Source organism: Salarias fasciatus, chromosome 13 (genome assembly GCF_902148845.1).
Source record: "Salarias fasciatus chromosome 13, fSalaFa1.1, whole genome shotgun sequence".
In the NCBI taxonomy this organism is placed as follows: domain Eukaryota; kingdom Metazoa; phylum Chordata; class Actinopteri; order Blenniiformes; family Blenniidae; genus Salarias; species Salarias fasciatus.
Window position 1 is genome coordinate 21684360 of NC_043757.1, and position 24814 is coordinate 21709173.

Genomic DNA, 24814 nt, shown 5'->3' on the forward strand with positions numbered 1-24814 from the left:
GATTTAAGAGAATAATGCAGTATATCTGCTTCCAACTGGTGGATACAAATGACTTGTTGTTCATCCGTTTTAAACAACACGGAGTCAGACACTACAGGTTACACACGTATCACAAAATTAAGCGTATTACTACTGCATTAGCACACGGGGCCAATTATCAACAATGCATTATTGAAGAATTTTAAATCCCAACCGTACTTTATCTAATCTCAAATGATTAATTAGATTATAGAAAATTATTCATATAATCATGCCTAATTTTTAACATTCCAAACACGCTTGCTTTATTTCCCCGCGCACTGATCAGACTGACGCGCTGGATGTGTCACTATGACTGATGCTACACAACAAAGCACAACTCATTTTATGCCCATAACACAACTGTTTTCTGGAAATAAGGGGGGGGGGGGGGGGGGGGGGGGGGGGATCAAAGAAAACTATATGCCTTATTCAATAATGTCTCACTCTCAATCTCTGTCAATCCCCTCTCTCGCTCTCAATCTGTCAATCGCTCTCTGTCAAAAAGTTCCTCTTACTGCCGACGTCTTGAGCGCAATGACTGCCTGTGAACGTGTGCTCAACTATTTTTTGCACACCATCTTTGTTTGGTGCTTATAAAGAACTTTATGGCTGTGTTGGTCAGGCTTTGTGTTTTATGCTGCAATAAAAACAAAGGCTACAAACATGCCTTTTACTATACTATATATATTTTAAATTCTGTGTTCAGTATAACATAATAAATGAAAATATGTGAATCTATCTAAATATCTTGATAATATATTGTCATAGAAGCCTCTAGTGAGTAACAATCCTTGTATTTTGTGTTGAAGCTGGTTGGTTTTCTGCTACACTGGATGTTTATTTTTATTTTAGATATGAAAAAAAATATTGGGAAGAAACTGGCATCAGTACAGATTAGAGAAACATTTTAAACTAGAACCGTTTTCAAATCCCTTCTTTGGACGGCCTGCCATGAAAACTGCGGTTTCACGGCTGCTAGATGAGGGTTTGAAAATCCCCTGGAAGTTTCTGCGTCGTGTGAAAGCAGGAGAGCTGCGGTCGTACCTTGCTGGGCTGTTTTGGCTTCGGCTTGATACTGATGAAGACGTCCAGCTGCTCCATTAGTGCCGTGATACACTGGGGCTCCACCTCTATGTCTTCTTTAATGTCGAACATCAATACCAGCGGCAAACAGCCCTGTGGAGATCCAACATGCAAACTACATCAAAACCTTCCATATTCATACATTTTTCACCACAAAACTAAATGTAAGTTTCTATTGTATATTTGTATGGCAATGCGTTGGCCATAACAATATATACGTGATTCACTGCTGGAAGGGTCCCACATGCAGTTCGGGAAATTCCTCCAAAAGCAATCTGTTTTGCTTGATCACCACCGCAGGCACCACAGACATCTATATTTTGGTCTGAGAGCTGGACAGCGCTGCAATTGTGAGTGGGTGTAATTAGCAGCGGAGTATGGAGCCCGGCTGGCTCTGACAGGCCCCGAGACCGAGGCTGTAATCTACAGTCTGGCTGGAGGAGGCCAAATCGCACAATGCACGACTGCGGGCAGGACTCTCCTCTCCATCCTGTGCTCCACTCTTACTTTCACAGCAGCTCACCTCAATTTGTGTGTCTCTTTCTAAGAATCTCCCCATCAATCCCCCCCCCTTTCCATCATTCCTCTGCACACTTGAAATAATCTCACATTAATCAAGAGTGTGAGTGAGACAGTAACGATGCTCTTTCCAGACCAGGAGAAAGTCCTGTTTAGTTACTGAAACAACTCTGGCATTTGCTAAATGTCTCTGGGGCCAACTGGGAGACCGCAGACAAAGAGAAGGCAGCTGTGGCAGAATTACTGCCCCACATTATGGATCTCCAAACAGAAAGCCAGAGCTGTTTACAGATGTGTTATGCACAGTCGCGTTCAGCAGCGGCTCGGAGCCAACGGCAATTAAACAGCTATCAATTCTACACGTTTCTTGAAACGTCTGATTATACTGTCGAGTAATTCCGATAAGGGTAGCCTCAGTGGTCAGGGGAAACGAGACAAGAATGACCATGCAGCAGTTTTAACCAGAGGAAATTCAAATATGAGGTGATTCCACTGGTCCAAAGGATTAAAGCTCACATAGAATGTGAACTGCAGACCGAGGTCGAATTCCGAGGCACCGCACATGAAGGTCAAGCCATTATCTTGAGCGCCAATGAGAATAATAAGTATATTAAGATCTCAAGGCAAACTAATGCAAATGTCCGCGTCCGTCTTGCGTGTAGGTACGTCCAGCTATAGCACAAACTAACCTTGAGTCTCCTACAGATTTGTGTTTATCTGACATGGGTGTTTCAGCAGTACCAGTGGAGCCAAGCAAATCTTCCCCAAGGCCATTCAAAACCCCCAAGCCAATCGTGGTTTACTCCTTAAGCCCCGGTCCTAAAACCCACGGATCATTCACACATACCATGATGATGGTAATGAAACAATAGCGCCCATTAAAGTCACCGCACACTATGTGGAATCTGTGCAGGAATATGATGCCACTGCCATCTCTCAACCACAAAAATAAAGCTTTTTAGTCCAAAATTACTGTTTAGTAACCACCGTGGGTCAATGGACAAATATGCAGAAAACAAGGAGGTGCCCACCATGAGGTACTGCCGCGCCAGGCACACGGATTCTATGGTGCCCTGGATGTAGACGGTGGACTTCTTCTGGGGGCTGTTGGGGTCGGGGAAGTGGATCTGGGCTCCCGTCCTCTGGGTGATGTGCTTGATGTTGCTGCCGTTGCGTCCCTTCATGAAGAGGTGGTGCTGCGGCGCGATGTCCAAGTGGGTGGTGACTGAGATAGTGCTTGCGAGGCTTCCTGCCAGGTGCTCCAACAGCAGAGCCGTGCCCCTCTGTGTGAACGAAGGAATTTAATGAGCATGCCAGTAAAATCACAGATTAAAATCTCATGATCCGGGAACAATGCTCAATGTTACTTCAGCCTGTTCATCATGAATGTGTACATGGAGGAAATGAAGACCTCTGGCTTAGTTGATCTCATGACAGTTAACTTTGACTGGTATTCCCAATGCTTATGTTCATTTTAATGCCAGGCTCACGTCCGCTTTACCTTTATTCAGCCTGTAAAAACATTTTAGAAACTCATTTTTTCCAGCTACAAAGAACTTTATGCTCACTCCATGTTTCTGAGAATGTTTACCTCAGAGGCAAAGACACAAATAAGCAAAACTCTGAATACAGTCATTAAGAGTAAAAACTGTTCTTGAAAAAGAAAAGTAAAGTGAGAACTGGCAAGGTGAAGTCTGCTATGTTCTCCTCTGAACTGCTGTTGCTCAGCAGGTCTGTGCTTTGGAGCAGATTCTAATGGATTGTGGGCAAAAGCAGGGAACAGTCTGGACAGGTCCATGACAGGGCAAACACAGAAAGACAAACAATCACACACACACTCAGATCAACAGTTCAGTCATGTTTTAGGACTGCGGGCGGAAACCAAAGGATGCGCAGCCGTGAAGACGTTGTGAGCTCGGCGTGTCAAACACATTTTAGCTCAAATAGTGCCATAAAATCCTTTAAATTTTAACTGAAAAGTTGTTCCTGTTGCAGTGCGGAATATACGTTATGAAACTGTTAATATCTTCTCAAAACCAAACAACTGCTCATAACATGAAGCCCATTTTAATGAAACCTTCTGCTGCAAAACACAGTGAAATGTCTAAAGAAATCTTGCCTCACTGAATTATGCACGTTTTTGTTTTAACAAGAAATTTGTTGGGAAAAAAAAGTTTTCTTCAATTTTTGTTTGTGTTTTTTTTGGTTTTTACTTGGTGGGCTGGTTTGGACCTTATGTTTGACACTCTTGTTGTAGCAACACCATGTGGTTAATGTGCAAACACACTCAAATCATTATGTAAAATGATTTAACAAATGAACAAAAAAACCTGTCAATCATTTCAATAATTCATCTTTTAAGCTGCGATTTCAACTTTTTATTTTGTTGAGTTTGGAGAAGTAGCTCTTGATGCAGAATATTGAATATAAAATCAGGTTACACAGTTTTAGAAGAATGCGTATAATGAATATGAATGTAGAAGCTCTGATGAGAATATTAAACAGCGAATATAAAAATGGACAGATAATGACATACAAGCAAAGCTAAAGTAATTTTGAGAATTTCCACATGACTTACAGACCACTTGACCAGCGGAGCAGCCAAATACGCTATGCTATTATCCAGAGACCGTTACTTTTTTATACAGTCAATGGGAGCTATTGTATTTTCCACTGCGTCTGCCGGCCAGTCCAACAGTCTCATTCCTAATTCCTGCAAGCCATCACTTGGCCTTGTGAAGCGAGTCATTTCCAGCGTGCGGCAGGAATCCACACGCTGCGGCCAGCATAAGACAACAATCCACTGCGTTTTTGGCAATCCACAAAGGTGTTTCCAGGGTCTCGCACGACCGCACAACACAGCACACTTATCCCTCTGATCCTCTGGCCTACATCTCGCACGCTTCCTGGTCCTGACTGACCCCTCAGATCCACCAGCTTGTGCGTATGCACACAGTAATGTGTATGATCGCATACAGGCATGCAGCGGCAAGGGAACAGGCGTGCATGAATACATGAATATATACCGAACGCAGCAGCTGGCAAACAAAATCGAGCTCTGTTAAAGTTTGTGGGAAAAGGTGAGCTGGCGGATATCATTTTTTTTGGCAGAAATTTTAAGTCTTGGCAGGCTTCAGCTGTGCACAGCCCAGGTGGCAGTGGAGGAAATGCATTCGAGTGTGTGTATAATTAAATGTTGAATATGAGAAACCAACATGCAGGCTTCAGAGAGGAAACACAGCAAAGAAATTCCAAGAGCAATATAATATGAAAATGAAACCCGGGGGACACGATAGCGGGGCAGGGTCTCCGCTTCGGGGGAGAGCTGAACCGGCAGCCGACCAGTTTAAGGAACCAAACGTCTCTCATCACTCCGCTGCCCCTGCAGCGCCGAACGCAATGAGGCGGTTCAAACGAGGAACGTGTGGAACATGGGCAGTGTTGGTGGGCCTCGACACACACTTCGGGAAACCTCATTTCGGTCCGTGGCTCGCCGAGGGCGGAGAATAACAGGAACGCGACTGTCAAGACCTTCACAGGTCAAAGTTCGTTTACATAGTCTAGGATCTAAACAGGAGAGTCAAGAACTGTTTCTATCAAAATTTCAGGTTAGGGAGAAAGTTGGGCACAAATACAATTTACAGACAGAATTTCTTAGAAATCGCTTTGATTATGATACATTCATCAACAATAACCCTTAAAAGAGATACCAGCAGCACATGGGGCAAAACTAAAGTTTCTAAGATGAAAAATTTAGCAAAGTTATGAATCGCTCTGGTCTTGGGCTAAATTTGCTGAAAGAAACACAAGCAGGTAATTTCATTTAGGTCAATTATCGTTATATGTAGTCACATTTTGTTTTTTCTCCCTCTCTTTCATGAATATTGCACTAGGAATACTCCAACAATAAATCTATTTCTGACATGAGGATTTATACTCAACGTGATAAAGTAGTAGTTACAACTCCAGCCTCGCTGTGAGAATAATTCCTATTGAAGTTCTTGCTGGAGGATCTTCTTTGTGGTTTGTTTCCATCCACAGTTTAAAAACATGTATTTCAAGTTAATTGGAGTCAATTTCCCACCAGTGTGATTGTCTTTCTCGCCGTGTGTCCTGGTGACATGTCCAACCCTGAACTGATACTAGATGCATGGAGCTCAAAAAAGGACTATTTTAGAAAGGATGAGTACATATATTTGAATCTTCAAACATCTTAATGTGCTCTTACTTTTTCCGCATGACTCTTTATCTCTGAATTTAAAGTTACTGCGTTCACGTTGAAAGACTTGAAAACACAATAAAGATGGTTATTTCTCAAAGGGCAAAGCCAAACATTCACTCATGCCAGATCATAAACTGTGAGTATTTCCAGGTAGTCTGTTAGTGCGTGCGTTTTGGACAGTCTTTCAGGCAAGCGCTCAGCTGGCCAACTCAATATTGCAACTGGCTTTTTTCCGCCATTATTTTATTCCCAACAAGTATCCAAAAGTATTGATTTTGGCCGTTCACACCACCGACCATTGACCGCCTCCGAGTTATGAGGCCGTTCTCACCTTGACTGCGCTGGCGTTATTCTGCGAGCCGCGTACAACACCGGTGGCTCTGTAGAGGCGCGTTGGAGGCTTGAAGGAGACTGTGAGGTTGTAGGTCTGCGAGATGTGCTGCACTGCGGGGGAGCTGGGGTCCGACTGCATGATGGCCGGAAGCTCGAAAGACAGCACGAGAGGCAGCAGCTCCTGTAACACAGAGGGCCAGCAAGTTGAACTCATAAATATACTTACAGAACATGTTATCACTTAAACATCATGCTGGAAGCTGAAATAGTGCAGTTATACACAGCTGGATGTCTTATCATTGAATGTTTGAAGTGTTTTTTTTTTTTTTTTTTTACTACGCAAAGTTGGCAGCTTGTATCACAATGCGCCGTCTGTCCGACTGATTCGAACCATTTGGACATCAAGTGAAAACACAGAAGGGGAAGGCTGATTTCTTACATATTGTAGATGTATGTGAATTGACACGCAGACATAACAACCCTTCCTTTAGCAGAAGGTGGCAGAACTTGCCATGTAAATGTGTCGGTACTCATAAATCAGAACAAAACAGTGAGGGGGAGCAGTTCGATGGTGCCGCGCCAACTCATTGTTCAAGATCATGACTGCACAACTGTCCAAAAGGTCTTTGCGCATTCTCATGCATTAATTCCAAGTCACTGGATCAAACCACAGCACTAACAACAGACGTTAGCTCTTCTCTTTGGCATCCCAGTCAAGATGCAGACAGAATATAAGCCGACAGGAAGTCTTCACTTTATGTGCTGCACACACATGCTTATGCATACATGGAGGAGAAATCACAGAGGCACACACCCATACGCCGAGCGACTGAGGGGAATGTACACAGAAACACACAGAAAGAACGAACGCACGCACACACACACACACACACACACTTATCCAAACACTGAGTCTCGGGCGGAGAGCCACGATGGTTTTGGCTGCCAGTGAAGGGCAAGCACACATGAATTGCTCTGACCAAAGAAATGCATCTCTGATCAGTCCCATATGTGGCTCGGCCTTACATTTATATCACGTTTCAGCGCTCGCTTTCTCAGAGCTCGAGAAATTTAGGTCAGCAGTGAGGGAAATACAGGAGGGGACGCGCCGAGCAGCAGGAGTCAGGCGCTGAATGAAGAATAGAGCGATTTTTGTGGTAGAGCTGACTTCAGCTTTTTTTTTTTTCCCCCTCAGAGTCTACCTACCTGGCAAGTATGAAGTTCATTTGTATTTAATCAGAATAAAGACCGTGTTCTCTCAACATAAGGGTGAGAGAAGAAGAAAAATGAAAACATCTTCGAGGTACAGTGACTGGCAAGACCTTTTCATCGCCCGCCTGTCGGCTCCGCCGCTGAACGCACCGAGAAACCCCCGAAGAATTCATCACCTCAATAAGTGACCCATGCCAGACCCACACACACACACACACGCCCACACCCAGCAAGGCCTGAGAAATGCAGGAGACCTTAGAACTGTGCGGGAGTGTGTGTGTTTATATGGCAAAGGGACATTACAGCACTGCACATGCAGCAAAGGGAAAAGGCAGCTTGGCCACATTTATTGTCAGGAGAGATCAGAGGGGATGTGGTGGAAAGCCCACCCAGAAAATGGTACACTCCTGGACTGGGAACCTCAACAGTAGGGGGTCAGAAAACGGAGGAAAACTCGTCTTATTGCATTTCATGGGGCACTGCCTTACTCTTGGTTTTCTTTTTTCTTTTCTTAAATTGCGGTGAGAAGTTTCATTCAACATGTTTTTGTTTTTATTCTTGCAGTAAAACAGTGGAAACATCTTTAATCGGGCTGAACCCATGAAGATACTTCTGTTAGCAGTACTTTTATTTATAATTTTTTTTTTAAGTTAAATGATGAGTTGTTTTTGTTCCAAACCGATCAAACAGGACTATTAATGAATATTACCTTACATTCCAATGAAAACCAGCAATGGGAAAATACAAAAGGTACAAATACTACTAAAAGTACCAGATGTGCTTGCAGTACTCTTGTTTATATTGGATTCATATGAGTCAAATATCCATATAACGTCTTTTACATTGTGATCACATCTAGGACTGTCGTGGTGTCCAACAGGTTCGAACAGTGACACTGTGACAAGAACATTTGGGTTTGAATCACACTGTCAACAAATTAATCTTGAGTGCGCATTAGGAAGCACATCTGGCATAAAAACCTGTTTCAAGCGTAACATGCGGAACACAAACTGTTGTGGCGACCCCAGAAGGGAATACTAGGCAAGAAGATCATTATTATTTCACATCTGTCAGGTATAAAACGTAATGTCGACTCAGAAGAGGACAGATCCGCATGTTGAGCAGGTGATGAAAATGTTTTACCTCTCAGCTGCAAAAGACACTGAAAAACAAAGAGCTAATTGTTGGTAGAAATACTTACCTCAAGACTGCATTTCTATAGTTTTACTCTCCGTCACAGAGCAAATCTAATGTATATTAAAAATCTATTAGAATAATATTGAAAATTACCAATGACTTCATTGACATTGACACGTGTTTATATCTCAGATCCTTTGTGGGGCTGTCCTGGTTGATGTAGGTCAGTGAGGTGTTGACAGCAGTTAGTTCTTTGCTGCCTGAGGCTGTTCTAAGCCAGAGGAGCAGGTGGGCTCTCTCTCTGTTGACCCAGAAGTTTTTGCTGTAGTTACGGTTTGAGTTGGGAGTCACCAGCAGTCACGTTTTCTCAGCTCCATATTTTTTTTTTTTTTTTTAAGTTTAAACAGCTCCATTACAGCTTACGACAGCCCCATTGTGTGGTTGTTTCGAGCTTCTCCTCTTTCTGTTTGTTTCAGCTGGAACTCCCTTCTTCTTGTTGGTTTTGGTCTGGGATTTGTAAGTTTGTACAATTTAAACCTTTTTTTTTTTTTTTCTTCAACAGCAGCAACACGTCAGCATCTTCATGCGTCGAGGATCCACTTTGAACCGTGCTTACACAGCGATTATAAAACATGTATCATTTTATCCGGTACGCAACATTCAATGCTCTTGTTGACATTTTATGAGCACACATAATATCTGGGTACCCTGGATAATTTGAGTATGAATGTCTGGTTCCACTGAGAGGAGCCAAACTGGCTGAGAGGAAAGTTTTTTTTTCTTCCTTTCCTTTTTCTTCCAACTCACTTGTACGCCATCTTCTTCTGACGCCAGAACTATCGCTGTGGCTCTTGACAGTTCGTTTTTATGAAGCCCTTATTAAATCACTTCTATGGTTAAGTTTGATTATTCTTTATTTTCACTTATTACAAAAAAAAAAAGGCTAAATTCTCGATGTCTTGTTGCCCATTATAACAAGCATTAGGCACGGAGGGGTATGGTTACGGGCGCATGCTGGCGTTCGCCAACGCAATTATCCAGTGTGACCTTCCCGTTTTGTCTCTCACTCCATCACAGGCTTCACTCACTCAGTCATTCTCTCGTACAAACACAGCTTTGTTAGTTCTGGTCAGTTCCCGGTGCAGGAACGTGTTGAAACGGAGTAAAAAGTTCAGAGATGAAACGGTTCACATGAGCGACGGTTCGCTCAGCCCACAGATGACGCTGGAGGTCGGGCTTCCAGTCAGACTGAAAGTGAACCTGGAGCGGAGGGTAGGAAACGGGAAGGGGAAGGGTTTGCCAAACGCACTGAGACTCATTCTTCTATCATACAATTGTTCTGGGGAAGTGGCCTGGGAATAAGTTAGGAATGGTGCTTGTGGCTTTGAGGAAGTGCTGAAACTACGCCTGAGGTGCACAATTACCTACTGTAACCCTGGAGCCTTTCTGCTTCGCCATGCAGGAATGAACTTCACTGTTTTCAGTTTGATGTTTTCTTTTTTAACTTATTAAGTGTTGGAGTAATGCTCCTTGGAGCAAATCAGTAAATTCTACCAGGGGTTCAGACTGAGGCTGTGTTCACACTTGAGGTGTGTCTCCTTCAGCCAAAAGTGGGGAAATTTATTTATTTTTTTGCACTCACTGGAGTTTGTGCTCTGACTGGTATTTTTAACACAGGACAAAAATAAAATGGTGCTGAATCCCTCTTCTGCTGTGCATTCTGTAACATAACTTTTTATAGCTGGTGGAATAAATGCACGTGAGATCACATGCTGTGCTGCAACCTGCACTTCATGACTATCTAGTGAGTGAGCTGAAATAAAGTGGGATGGATACCCCTTTATAGCAGAATCCCACCAAGCTAAAGATGAGGGAAAAAAGGAAACCTGCTCACTTTTTCTTTCACTCAATACAGGAAAGCAGCATCAGTGATTCACTGACGCTTGAATTATTAAACAAAAGATGAATCAATTGATGTTTCATAATTAGGAGGCAAATCTGATCTCTCGGTGGCCTTCACTGGAAAGCCTCATGAAATATGAAGGTTTGTTTCAGAAGCAAGAAACAAATGTGGCTAATTCCTGTTTTTAAAATGGGCACAAAAAAACATTCTCTGACATTGTTTCTGGGGGTAAACAGAAAGGGAAGGACAGAAAGAAAATGCACACAATGATGTTTCGGCAATTTTTTCTTTTTTTTTTTTACTCTAGAATTCGGTCATGACTGAAACCAGCCGCGTCCGTCAGAAATCTAAGGTAAACATAGTTGCTGTGCTTCATGACTCTCACCGCAGAAACTTACAACACCGCAGGGAGTCGGCGTTTCATGCTCTGGTTTGTGGGTGGAGTATCCCCTTCAAGACAAGAAAAATGGCTCAATGCCAACTCACCCTTATTTTTACTCGGGCTGCCTCCACTCCTCCTGGCTGCCCTGCGATGGACACCTGTTCACAAAAAACAAAAAAACAAAAACCCACATATATAAATCTGGTAACACAATCCAGTATAAATAACAGTTCAGGTACATTTCATGGAGCGGCAGGTGATTTCAAAGTTGAGAGTACTAAATGCCGGACAAACAGCTAAAGTTCAAACCTGAAACTGGATCCACTCTGTGACTTACTCGCAGCGCCACATCATTACCATAAACATGAATCTAATCACGCTCATGATAATGAAGTGAATCACTGTTACAAGAATAGCCCGCACAAGTTAAGCAGACTTTTTTCAGAACCACAGAGATTACAGGCCAGATATAGTTCATTTCCATATTAATGAGAAAAGTGATGAATTGTCTCATTACATTTCTCCTCTCTTATCTTTTCTTTCTTTGGCTAGCAAGTGGAAAACACCATTAGGTAGAACCCAGATCCATGACGACTGGGGCGACGTGGAAAATACAAATAATTCAGGACGCAATGTTTTAAAAATAGTTCTAAAGCCATTATTTCTGCCCAAAGCAGAAATTACACAGCATAATAGATGTTGAAAGTAGAACGATTTATATAGGCTCATTCTTTTTATTTGATTGCAGTGACACAAGCAATTAGTTTCCTTGGCAACAGGTTATAAAGACGAACCGTATGAAACAGACTATTTTAGGCAAGTGAAAATGAACACAGTTTCACAAGTCTTTTAAAACGTACATCTTGTAAAAGGGAAAAGTATCTGAAAAAAGGTTTCTCGATGTAAAAATACAAATTGCCATGAAATACGGTGCATGGCATTTAGAGAATATGCAAAAATCCCTGCATGTTAATCTTTGGGTCTGAAGCTGCAACAAGTATAAAGCAGTACTGGGAACCACTGCACGAGTTCAGGAACACTCACAGAAAAATGGACAATTAGCTGTGTAAACACAGAAATACACCTAAAATTTGTATCATGGAAAAATGTACACACAATCTGCAATTACTAGTCTGCTCTGGCTGAAGTTGCTTTGGAAAAAAAAAAAAAAGGGAAAACAGTTTTGAGGTCAGATGAGTCAAAACTTGCAATTCTGGTCAGAAAATTGGATATTGTGTCCTGCAGACAAAAGAGGGCTGGAAACATTTAGCTTTAAACCAACATTCAGTTCAAAGGAAGCAATATGGGGTTGCATCAGTGCATTTCCAAAACAGGACACTACACAGTGATCAGTCTGGTCAGTCCTGCATTGATGTTCCACTCATCATTTGATGTTCCCTATATTATATTATGCACAGCATTTCTCATGAGATTTGCAAATCAAACAGCTTATGCCATAGCGATTCTGCCGCTGTGTCTATTTCTGGGAGCTAATGATTCAAGAGAAAGAAACAACCCAATGTAAAGCCGCTTAGGCTAATTCATCCCTGGCCTCTAGCGCTGCAACACAAACAAAAGCATATGACTATGTGTGTACATGTAAACAAGCAAGTGCTCTGCTTTGAGCAACAAAACCTGCATTTCACCATGAAAAGCACTGCTCAGCCTCACGTTAACAAATATCTGTTAAGCTGAGGTGCGCTCCAGCAATATCCTCAGTCCTGGCAGCTGCAGTGAAAATAACAGGGAAGCTTCCACTTCATTGATTTTCACTTATCTATTTTTGCTGCCACACTCCACAATGCGTACTGTATCTGAAAAACTCCGCTGCAGCCGGAGAGCTTTTGAAATGAGGGAAAGATGGAGTTCACAGCGGCTTGGGCCTGAAAGAGGTGCGTTGCCACTTTTCTGGCTATCCTTGCATCATCAGAGTGAGACTGGAGAGGGTCATGCAGACCATGAGAGAGAGAGAGAGTAAAGAAAAGTTCCAGTGTGGACTCATACAGTATGTTCAAATGGTGCAATGCAGATAAGACCGAAGTCAGCAGCTTCTGAGTACTTTGAGGCACAGGTGCAGCTGAAAGATGAATATCTAATGCACCTCCTGGCAGTGTGCTGCCCCAACTCCTCATAATACACTTTAATGGTAATTACAGCAGGATGCTGTGGCTCTTCTAGTCCGTCCAGTGAAAACAGACCAGCTTCCTCTGGGTTGGCCAATCAAAACAGCCGACTGTGCAAAATTTCCTCAACCTGATCATTTTGACACCCTGTGACAGTCAGTAAATGGACTGGAGCTGTATTGCCAGATCAAAGCTGTATCGAACATGTAATCCCTCCCCCCTAAAAAACCCCCACTCCTGATGAAAATTAATTACAGCAGGATGAAGACAGGAAGCACTTAAGGTGACAGAAAGCGATGTGATTCCATTCAGAGAGTAATCAAGGTGCAAAGCCGGGCTGCGTGAGACGAAAGATAAATATGCGACGAGGCTCAAACCTGGTTGCTCTTCTCTGCTTGGTTGTTCCGATTAGAGTCGGGGAAATGGATGTGGCATCCCGTCTCCTCCATCACCCTCTTAATGTTGTTGCCACCTTTTCCAATTACGTGGGAATGCTCCGTGTGAGAAACGTCCATCTTCAGAGTCACCCTGTTACTCTAATGAGGAATAAAAGAGGCGAAGATCATTGACTGCTGATAACTCATTCTACATTCCATTGATACAGCTCAGTGAGTGGAGCCGAGAACAGTAAACCACATTAGGGATAATTCAGCGACATTATTACTACAATATGGAAAATGTTGCTGTGAATATACAATGTACATCGACACAAAGTGTGAAACAGCAATCAGGCATGTAAAGTGCTATTTATAGCCCCGCTTACCATCACAGACTCGGTACTTTAAAACAAGAGCTTGAGGTTTTGCAATGGAAACACAAAATCACAGCATTTTGTAGCATGCTATATTAATTATATGTGCTTTTAAGCCAAATATGCAGAATTCTACAATGAGCCAAATACTACCCAGATGCACTGGACCAGTTCATCTCATCTACTGTATTCTAAAATAAATAAAAACAGTTTTTTGTACTTCTGAAAGCTTGCAACAATCACAACCAACAACTGGAATATATTTCAATAAAAAACACAAACAAAAAAAGCAGTGAATCCCAGCATGCAGCTCTACCAGTCTGGAATTCTGCCCCAAAACGTCTATAAAATTGCAATAAACAAAGCTATGCAGTGTGGAGCTATGCAAATAATCCACAGTTAGTAAATGAGCGAAACTGTTTGGTGGACCAAACAATCAGGGATTGACGCCAATCCATTATCCCAGCATCATAAAAACAAGATGCTATGATCTCTTCGTACAGGCTGCAGATCATAATTTTATCATGTTAAGTATACAATCAAATATCAAAGAGGATGAGCACACCTCAGATCCCACTCTGCTCCTCTGATGAAAAAATGCTTCACTGAAGCACCAGTGCAACATGCACCTTATTTACTCTATTTAAACTCCACATTCACCAGTCTTTCTCTCTGAACACTTTCACATGCTGCACTGAAAAGAAACAACTGACATATGCAGCATGTTGAAAATTAAAGTAAATTGCTCTGCATTATCTGCCAAGCTTGGAAGGAAGGAAAAGAAAAAAGCCTTTCCGTGACAAAACCATGTGAAATTCTATTAACAAAGCCAATCTTGCACTTCCTTTTCTCTCTTGAGGATTTTCAGAGTGCATGGATGACATCCTGCCCCCAGGGGGGGCTGCAGTGCAGTCCCTGTATGTCAGTTCTTGTGTTACCATGGCAACGGAGTCTGCACACACACACACACACACACATTGTGTGAAGAGCTTAGGATGTGAATATTTGACTCAATTGCTGATAAGTTTTCATGCACTGCTGTGTGTAATCTGTCGCTTGAGTTGAGTTGAGTGGCCCAAAACATAATATCTGAAAGGGCTGAAAAATAGAAAAAAAAAGAAAGAAAAAAAAAACCCCACACACACGCACGAAGTGTATCATCTTCACTGTACCTTTGTGTCGAGGACAGACATGATTCTGTCTTTGGCTTCCCTCACGTTCTCCCGCTTCCCACACACCTTGATGTGCGGATCTGCAGGGAAAGAGATGAAGGGAAAGAAATCAGACGGGAGAACAAACCTCAGGAGTGGGAGAGATGAAGCACGTGTTTAATGTCGCTGCATGTTCAGCGTGTGCTCGGTGAGTCAGCGCCGAGGAAGAGCCGAGGCACAACGTGACGGCGACGCACGTTAAACCCATTTAAACAAACATGACAACAGCCTGCATCTGTCAACAAATTAGACTGCACCGGCGAAAAGGTACGCGACAGTAATTGCTGCCTCGATATCTGCCGAGTCTCATTTGAGTCGGCATGCAAGCAGCCTGAAGGAGGGCGGTGGGAAGGGGGGAATCTCTGTGGAGTTATGTTCAGTCTGCAGAGGCTACAGAAGTACAGAACCGACTGCAGATAATCATTGTACTGCTATTTGGGCTCAAAAGAACAGAACATTTCTTCTTTCTTAAAGAGTTTGTTGCAATTAAACTTCTGTGTGGGGACTGAAGGACATCTGCAGGATGCATGTTTTCAGCAGGATGTGGGGATAAAGGTCCACCTTCTGGTTGATGTATCGACTGTTTTGTTAAATCGCTTATCAGTGCAGATAAATACTGATTGATGTAGCTATACAAATCTGACTTTTTTCCCCATAAAATCAATGGAAGGATGTTTCATAAGTCAAAACATTTCTTTATTTTACTTTTCCTAAGCCATCAATTATCAATACTGACATTTGTCATTTTCAACAATCCTGCAAAAATACATTCTTAACATAAAAATGGGTATTTACATTACGGGAGTGAAATATCTATGTGATATAAGCTTTGCTAATGCGAGAATTGAAAGTAAAATAAAATCAACATCCTAAGTCTCTGCATGGGTGCACTGAGGACGTGCAGAGGACCACGCATCTAAGGTCTTAATAATTTGAGTAAACACGCTCCTGCAGGCCTTCACAGCTTCCAAATAGTCCAGTTAAAACAACCAAACACCACATAGCTGAAGCTTCCAAAGCTGATGCTTGTGTCAGTGTGGCGCTGAGGAAGCCTCAGTCTGCTTCAGCTGCACGTCAGAGACCCTGGAGAACGCAAACGCGAAAACATACGAGCACACGCATGTACTGCACGGCCACGGTCCGCTGCCCCCGTGTTAACTGTACCGAGCGGCAGGAAGTCCACTAAGCCCCGTTCCAGGAATCCCCCTCTGCACACACACAGCAGCACCTCAGATGTACAGCCTTCAGACGGGACGCACTGAATCAGATTTATTGTTACAAAGTCACCGGGACCTCAGACGGACCCGCTGTTGTATGTTTTGACTACCAAGGAGCTTACGAGTGAGAAATCCTGCGGAGAACACCTGCGGCGGTGCTGTAACGATTTAGGAGGATTTACGCCAGCGGTAAATAGGTCAAATATATTCATGATTATTAAAATGCAAAAATAATTAAAGGAATTCTTTTCGTCTGAAAACATCTCATCACACTGACAAGAAAGACAGAAACAAAAAAAAAAGACATGTTCTTCTAATATAAAACCTCAATTGCTTTAATTGACAGACATTGACAAAGCTTGCTGCACGACTCAACGCCATGGATGAACGTAAGAAACGGCCAAGAAATACGAGCAAATCAAAACCAGCATTTAACTTGGATATTTGCATGTATATACTCTCAGCTTTACAGCTGTCTAACTATTTAGTGCACATCATGAAAGATAAGAAGCACAATGCTGTTGTAGCATGAAATGATCTACCAGAGAGACAGATGAGCCAAAATCCACTAATCTGCATCACTTCATATGTCTGATCATCATCGCTGTGCCATAATGTCACACCTTGCATATCAGACAGTGCAGTGGTATGTTTGACATACTGACTACAATAACAAAAAACCTTCTGGAATGCTCTGGAGATTTTTGAATCTCACATTAATACAACCTGGGGGAATCTGATTCCAGGTTGATGGTGAAGAATAAGAGAAAGCTGTGTTCTCCAGCACTGCGTTTCACTCAGATGTCATCCTACCGTAGACATCAAGTTTTCAATGCAGCGATCGCTCATGTTAGAAGTTTCAAGGTGGACCGTATTTTGTACAACAATCAAAACAATGAAAGCCGTTGCACTCCTTTGAAATATTATTTCGTCTACTGTAATGTATTTGAAGCGTAAACCACAATTTTACTTTGAATACTGCAACCCAGATGAGGCAGGAGCTTTCCAGGAACACTCACATCCATACATTTGGAACAGCTCCTGCTTTCCTGATAAACAAACCGCTCATGTTCTGCTCACCGTCTAGGCAGAAACTGAGTCCTGCTTGTTACATCACAATCAAAACGACTGTTTATGGCAGTAATGAGCATAAGTTCGTGTGGAAGAGTCCCAGTACCTGCAATTAAAAAGTTGGAAACAGAGACTGGTCTTTTGGGTGAGAATAAAAAAAGGAATTTGTTCTGAGGTTGAATTTTTGCAGTTTTAATGGCATCTAAAAATTCAATTTAGTCAACCAAAGAAGCACACAAGAGAAAAACAAGGGAGAACAATAGGAAGAAAATAAATAAAGTGGTTAGAGGCTCGTCACAGGCTGAGAACTGCTTCCCAAAAATTTTCCCCTCATCGTTCAAGCTGCTGCTGTGAACAAAAGAAACCTCTCTGCCTCCTCCGGTGGCACCGCCCGCAGCCACCATTAGAGGGAGCATGGCTCTTTGAGTGTCCCTGCTCCAACCTGTGCAGCACATCTGGCAAACATTAGCCGGCCTAAATGAGTGTTGCAGTCCTGATGTAGAACACCCCCGCATTTTTCAAGTGGAGTGTGCTCAATGCTTTTTTTCTCCCCCTCCTTCTTTCTGATGATTGATGAAATGAAAGAAAAAAAAAAAACTTAACACCTTTAGTTCTAATTTGGCACATGCAACACCTATAAAAAAAAAACAAAAACAAGAGCAGCCCTACAGCTGTAAAACCTTAGGTTTCTTTTTTCTTCTCTTTTTCGTACAGATTTTTATTTGACAGAGAAGGAACCTTTTGACCCAGAGCTTCTCTACTGGCAAAGCGAAAGCATTTTTTCCAGTTTGGGGACTCTACTCAAAAAAATACCACACAAATGAAGAGAATTAAGCCCTTTCTGGCTCAGGGTTTCTCATTCAAAACATCTGCGGGAAACACTGAAACACAACTGGCAAGTGAGAGCCGTGTTATGATGATTATCACGTAAAAAACACGAGTCCCAAACACCAAGCTTTTAAACTTAAAGCATGTTTAAAATCTGAAAGCAAATCGACCGCAGTGGCCTGCAGTCAGGACCTCAACTGCAGCAAGGAGAAAGCATGTGCAAAACGACCTTTCCGGGATAAAAAAAAGAGACTGTGGAGTGAAGAAAACTGGGCCCAGAGGCTAACCATCCTTATCACACTTATGCAGGTAGCAGACACGGCAAAGCTGCAGGCGATGGATGAAAGTGGCGAGCTGGCATTTCGACGGACTGTGACCCCCGTACGCGGAGAAAGGTTACAAACGTACAAATCTCTTCACATCTGCTGCTCTCCGGCCGAGGGTAACCGATTCCAGATTGCAAGTGAAAGACAACACTGATGCAAAGTTCCAGGAAAACCAACACCCTACAGACGATGAGTTTAGACCGAGATGACTGGAAATTATCTGTTAGTCCTGCATCAACAAAACTGCCTCGTAATCGGTGATTTCAAGGTCACAGTGAGTGATTTTCGTGTCTGTCTCATCCAGGATTGCATGATGAGGGACGAATGGAATGTGGATGATTGCTTCTAAACAATCTCCAAGTCTTCTGCGAATTTTTAATCAGCAGGTGATGCAACAGTTGTGCACGGTAAACTTCAAACCTGTTTAGTCTGTGAAAAGTGAAATGCACTCTTCCTTCGCCATCTTGCCCATTCATTGGCCTTCCCAAGAGACCGGGCTGTTGCAGCGCAGTTCCACATGTCGATGGCAAAGCGACCGTCCAGCGTTCCTCCCCTCTGCTCCTCTCGGTTTACGCAACCCGGAGGGAAAATCTGACGTTCGTGTCTTAAGTGGGAATTTTAAATATGCTCGCTTCGTGCAAACAACATGACTTCCAGGTGGTGTTGGTTGGAGGCAGGTTTTGTGAATGAACCGATACTCGGGGTGAATGGATGAGCTGCCAGTTGATTAAGCATCCAGAGGGAAGAATGTCAGCAACTGAGGAAGTTACATAACGTCACTGGATCGCACATCTGGCCTGAAGACGCGCGCACGGACAATTCTCCCGAGGAAAACAAATGTGGGCACAACTACACCTACACCCCCACCCCCGCTCCACACTCTGGTCCCCACCTCTTTCCGCTCTCGGAAGAGCTTTAAATAGCCGCGATCAAGTTTTATTGGTAACAGAGCGCAGGAACAACTCGGCCAATAACCGCGCGAGTTCCAGTGCATGCAACTTCACGTCCACTTCCACAGAAAATAACAAATTCCTCCATGCAGATGAGGTTCCTGGCTCATAAGGGGCGGAAAACATACAAGCTTTCATCTTTTTCAAACGGCTCCATTAACTTTTTTAAATAATGGATCCTCATGCAACTTTGAAATATTTCTTTATTTAAGCTCAATGACTTTCCTGGAAATGTATTTCTGGCTTAAACAACATTGAGTCACAACCATTATTCTATCTTCGTTGGAAAATTAACACAAGTGCAGTACTGAGCAGTGTTGCAAAACATCCAGTTCCATCACATCTAAATGCATGGAAGGCCTGGTCTATACTTTATATCAGAGTCATACACTCTGAGGGCCTGCCATTCGTCAAAAACTGACGCTGCACATGGCAAAAGCAATGGGAGCAGTATACGGATTTAATTTAGGAAAGAAAGAAAGACAAAATATTCACCTTTTTTGGACTTGGCTCCGATTTTCAGTTTGGAGGGCCAGGCTATCTGTGTTTGGGTCTCATCCATGATCTGGAACAGAGTGAAGAAAGTCTGACATTAGCCGATCACACACTTCAGGTTTGGCACATTCTGTATGTTGGCAAACAGAAATACACCGAAACAGGCCCACTTTGATTCCACAGTCATGAAAATCATCACCTCACTGTGCAGCTTCACAGCAACACACAGTTCAACTCCACACCACACGCTAGCTCACAGCTCAAAGAATAACATTAGTTTTACTGCTACCAAAATTATTTGATTCTCCAGAACCAAAAAGGGCTGAAAAAACCAGCGTGTCCTTGGACTACAGTCAGTACTGTCCAGTGGACCGCTGTGCTGTGTGAAGGTGTCTTCATACCCAGCAAGGCTGCGTCAATCTGGGGAGTAAACCAGCTCAAGAGAGTCAAAAAAGCAGACAATTAAAGGAGTACATGTCTTTAGTCGTACATCTGAGTTCCAAAGACATCTCAAATCTACATACTGTGAGCAGGAGAATCTTACTGCGTCGCACAATGTGACTGCTGCCATAAGCTACAGCGACAGGGAAAAACAAGATTCAGCAGACTCACAAGTAGGCACATTTCTGCTGGACTAAATTCTAGGTATCCATCTATAACAAGTACAGTTCGCCTGGCTTATTAGTTTTGTGAAAGAAACTGTAGTGTATACAGATAATTTATGGGATAATCTTATTTTTTTCTGTGCATCATGGCGGCCGTCACATCAGATTCAGTTCAGACTGACACTGAGTTGTCAAACTTAGTCGCACCCCGGTTCGTTAAGTCCATGTGTAACAAATAAAACCTTTTAAAGCACAGTCTGTTAAAGCTTTTAGATAAATGAAGCCGCCATCAGTTTGGATCGACAATATGTTGACGACATCCCTTCAGTCGCTTGTCATTCCATGTCCTGTTATTCACCAACCACAACAGATTTATGGCAAACTGAATCTGGGTTTTCTGGAGTTTTCCTCCAGTTCAGGAAGTTTTTCCTTTGGATTGGATAATTGAATCAGACCTGTCATTTTCATGCAGCTTAACGGTGATCTGCAACAAAACACAACAAAATCCTTGTAATTATATTGCAATTCAGCTACGGTCTTGGCATGGTCAAACTATACATGAAAAAGCTGCAATAGGATCACGATATTTAAATGTCTGGGTGAAAACAAATTGGATTAAATTATGAAAAAAGTTTTCTGCAAGTTAGGAAACCCAAACATGTTATATTATGCTCAGTGTGCTGTGACTCAAGTCCATATGTTGTTTCCATAAACTGCTAAGATGCTGCTCAGCTACCAAGACAAAATGAACACAGGAGTATAATAAAACCATAAGAACATAGCGAATCATCTTTGATGAGTCAATTGCCAATAACAAAAAGAATTGTATCAAAGGAGAAGGACGAAAACTTAATGATATATATATATATATATATATATATATATATATATATATATATATATATATATATATATAAATAAAGCGAGGAGCTTGTTGTGCTGCTGTCAGGAAGTCTGTGCAACTTCAGTTCAAGTAAATGCTTTTTCTTTATAAGTAAACTCACCTTGCAGGTTTTATGGTTGCAAAAAGACACAAACCCCATCACGAATGCCTATCATAAGACGTGATTGATGCTATTGAAAGAGAAAAAAAAAACAAAAGAGGGAGAAACTGTGAGACCTTCCAAAATATGAAGAGCTGACGTGCTCTCTCTTAATTGCTTTGTCCTCGATGTGCACCGTCTTGTTTTCACAAACGTCCTGCGGTCTCGTGTTTGTTTTAATACTTTCCAGGGGTTTGTGTTCTCGGGGGTGGAGAAGATATGAATTTCTCAAAGTTTCAGCCTCGTGATCGAGTAACTGAGGACTGCCTCAACACATTAATCCACCTCTTAATATTCCTTGGTGGTCTAATGCATTAGGCTGTAAGCCAAATACTCATATGGGACAGCAAGTGCATTAAGATCCGTCATTGCTCCCGAGAACTGTTTAACGTGCAGCTTAGAGGCAATTAGCAGCTTTCATTATTTCCCCTAAAGATTTTAAAATCATATCTGCTTTTCGATGTTGGAAAAATAATAGTTTGTATGCATGACTGGTGCATGAATCTAAAATGAAAGAGCCTGAAATCCTGCACAGGTCCGCCTGGATGTAACCGGGTCTGTTTGGCATCCTTCACAATGAAGGCCGACAGCTCGTCTGACACACACCTGGAGGACAGAGAGCCAGCTGCTAGCGGTCTCTACCCTGGACTCCATGATGGTTGAGTGAAAGCCCCTTTCAAGCCTCATTGATTTTCCTCAAACCAAACCTATAATCACATATAAAAATGGATTTCCCAGACCTGCGACAGAATGAGACGCCTCAGCTGCCACTTTACCACCCAAAAAAAAACAAAAAAAAAACCCAAAGCAAAACAAGAGCATGAAATCAGCAACTTCTGCTGCGAACATCTCCCAACCATTGGAAGCCAGCTGTGTTTACTCCTTCAGCTCTCTTTATTAAGGCCGCTTCTCTCAACAATGGAAGGTCTCATGTCAAGCAAGATGAAGCTCGACGAAGAAAAACTCATAAAGCTGATTCTTGCAGGCCAATAAAAATGATTGCACAACACACTTGAATAAAAAATGCATGAAGTAAAGTCATGATAGATCCCTCGTTTCTCCCTTTCTTGAGCTCTTGGCTCGTACTGCATATGTTCTCAAATAATCTGTATTATCTAACAGCAGGAAAACACCCATCCTGCCATTCTAGTGATTCATTCAAAATGCTGCTCTGCTTTTGCTTCAAATTTCTTCATGATGAATCCATGAAGAACTTTATAGTATCATGTTGTGCAATGACAATAAAAGCAAATTCCTCTCATGAAATTGCTCAAGTGTTTGTCAGGAATTCAGAGGTGGTATCAGTACAATAACGAAGATAAAAATAGCTTCAAATTCACCATCCAGCATTATGACTCTCCTCATAATGGAAACCTCCCTCCCTCTCTGCAATTACTTCCACAACTGCTACGATAACAGGACGATTCCTGTAAACTGTTTCACACGCAGGGAAATGCACGCCTCAAACAAAAATCTGATGAGTTCTTACATTACTGGGTGCCACACTAGCCAGAGGCAGAGGGAACTCTAATCTACTGCATGATACACTCCTACTGCTGTCTGGCAGATGTAAGAAGGACAATAAATCACAGATAGCCCTCTAGCTGAAAGCAAACGAGGGTCACACCGGAGCAGCAACAGCTGGGCGCAGCATGAAAATAATGAACGAACTTTGTTTCAAGGGAACTTAACTTTTCTTTATCTTTACAATTAGCAATTTTGTTAAATTCAGGCCTCTGTTGCACTAAAATGTAATGTTCGCCCATTATTGGGGAATGTCGACCTGGATGTGAGACACATTAGTTTTACCCTTCTGATTATATCTTGTTGGAATAAGTCTTACATGCATGGATTTTGTCATCAAGGTGTTCAATTTAAAGCTAAAAGAAATGTAGAAGTGGCATTAGCCCTTAATGTTTGCAAAGATGACGAGTAATTTAACTGAAGGCCAAACTAAAAGTTTCTTTATTGCATTAAATTTATGGTGTAATGATCCGATCACTATTCATGTAAATCAGGGGCAGCAAACACAAGGCCTGTGGACCAAAGCCGGCCAGACAGAAGCTCAAATCCGGCCTGTCAAACCACCACACAAATTGTTAAAAAAAAAAAAAAAAAAAATCCAAGAAACATTGATTTGTTTTTCTTGATTGATAGAGACACAACCAAACACTGAGACCAGAGCTATCAGTGATGCCAACTAGCATTATCTTTTGACATTTCACTTTATTTTTACACAAGAAGGTATCCTTTAAAATGGCTTTATATTGAGAACAACTTCAAAGTTTAAATATAAAGATTATGCCACTATTTTATCCAATCAAGATGAAACTGGACAGCCCTGTTGTACATGTAAAATCTGACTGGTTCCCAGGGTGACACTCTTTTGCACATCACCACATGAAGCTTTACTTTGGAGATAACTGTTGGTCAATGCAGGAGACGACAGTACATCATGAGAAAAAGTGCTCCATGCTCATCTCTTCTTGATGCAAATTTGAACAAGGGCAATATTTGTGTCGGACTGGAGCTTCAAAAGAAGAGCAGAAAGAAAAAAAAACCTCACAAATCAATCTTTATTGCTGACAGGCTTCCAAGTATGATGGGATTGATCCCTGACTGAATCAGTTCATGTTCTTAGTTGTATAAACCTGTACATGAATCTGATCACTTTATTCAGTGTTCATATAAACAGGATAATCTGATCTCTCAGTCAGAAGGGATTCATTCAGGGGGACCATTTAAATAACCTGGCCGGCAAGCTGAATTCTCGCGGTATTTGTTCTCACACACCAAGAGAATCCATCTTGTACCGCTCGATCCTATGTGCTCGGGATCAGACTTTTTTTTCGGCCGGACCAATCACGCTCAGATTTTTTTCGGTCGGACCAATCGCGCGTCGTTTAGGGCGGGACATGAAGCTTTGAAGGAAGCAGGAAGCGACGGACTGCTAATAATATTAGCATGGCTAGCGAAAACAATGGATATCCCGACAGCGATTACATCTGTTTTGGATGAATCCTGTATTGCGTCTTTGAAAAACGATCAGCAAGAGGTTTTTTCTTTGCAGTGATTGGCTGAAACCAAACATGGTTAGGCGGGTGCACTGTGTCCTTCCGTCCAATCAACGCAAAGATTTCTACAGCAAGTCCCTCCTTCCCCGAACGGACTTGCCGAGTGAAATCCCAGATTGACATGTGAAGCAGTTCGTTGCTGCACATGTGAATATGGCTTTTGCCAGGTTACCATTTAAATTCTTCTGACAAAACATTGGAGAAAATGCTAAATGACTATATATTCAGCTACAAATACAAAATGGAAACAAAAGTACACACAAAAAATTACATCTACAAAATGTTTAGCTTTGTTGAATCCAATGTAA

General features: G+C 42.2%; 1 protein-coding gene across 1 annotated transcript in view; it reads right to left on the minus strand.

Moving 5' to 3' along the window:
• bicc1a (BicC family RNA binding protein 1a) overlaps positions 1–24814 on the minus strand; it is a 61778-nt gene that overhangs the window by 12961 nt on the left and 24003 nt on the right. The window contains exons 3-9 of the mRNA XM_030105857.1: positions 19785–19854; positions 14859–14938; positions 13313–13471; positions 10917–10970; positions 6177–6359; positions 2655–2906; positions 1066–1197 (exon numbers count right to left, since the gene is read on the minus strand). Of these exons, the coding sequence (XP_029961717.1) occupies positions 1066–1197; positions 2655–2906; positions 6177–6359; positions 10917–10970; positions 13313–13471; positions 14859–14938; positions 19785–19854 (930 nt within the window). The remainder of the gene's footprint in view (positions 1–1065; positions 1198–2654; positions 2907–6176; positions 6360–10916; positions 10971–13312; positions 13472–14858; positions 14939–19784; positions 19855–24814) is intronic.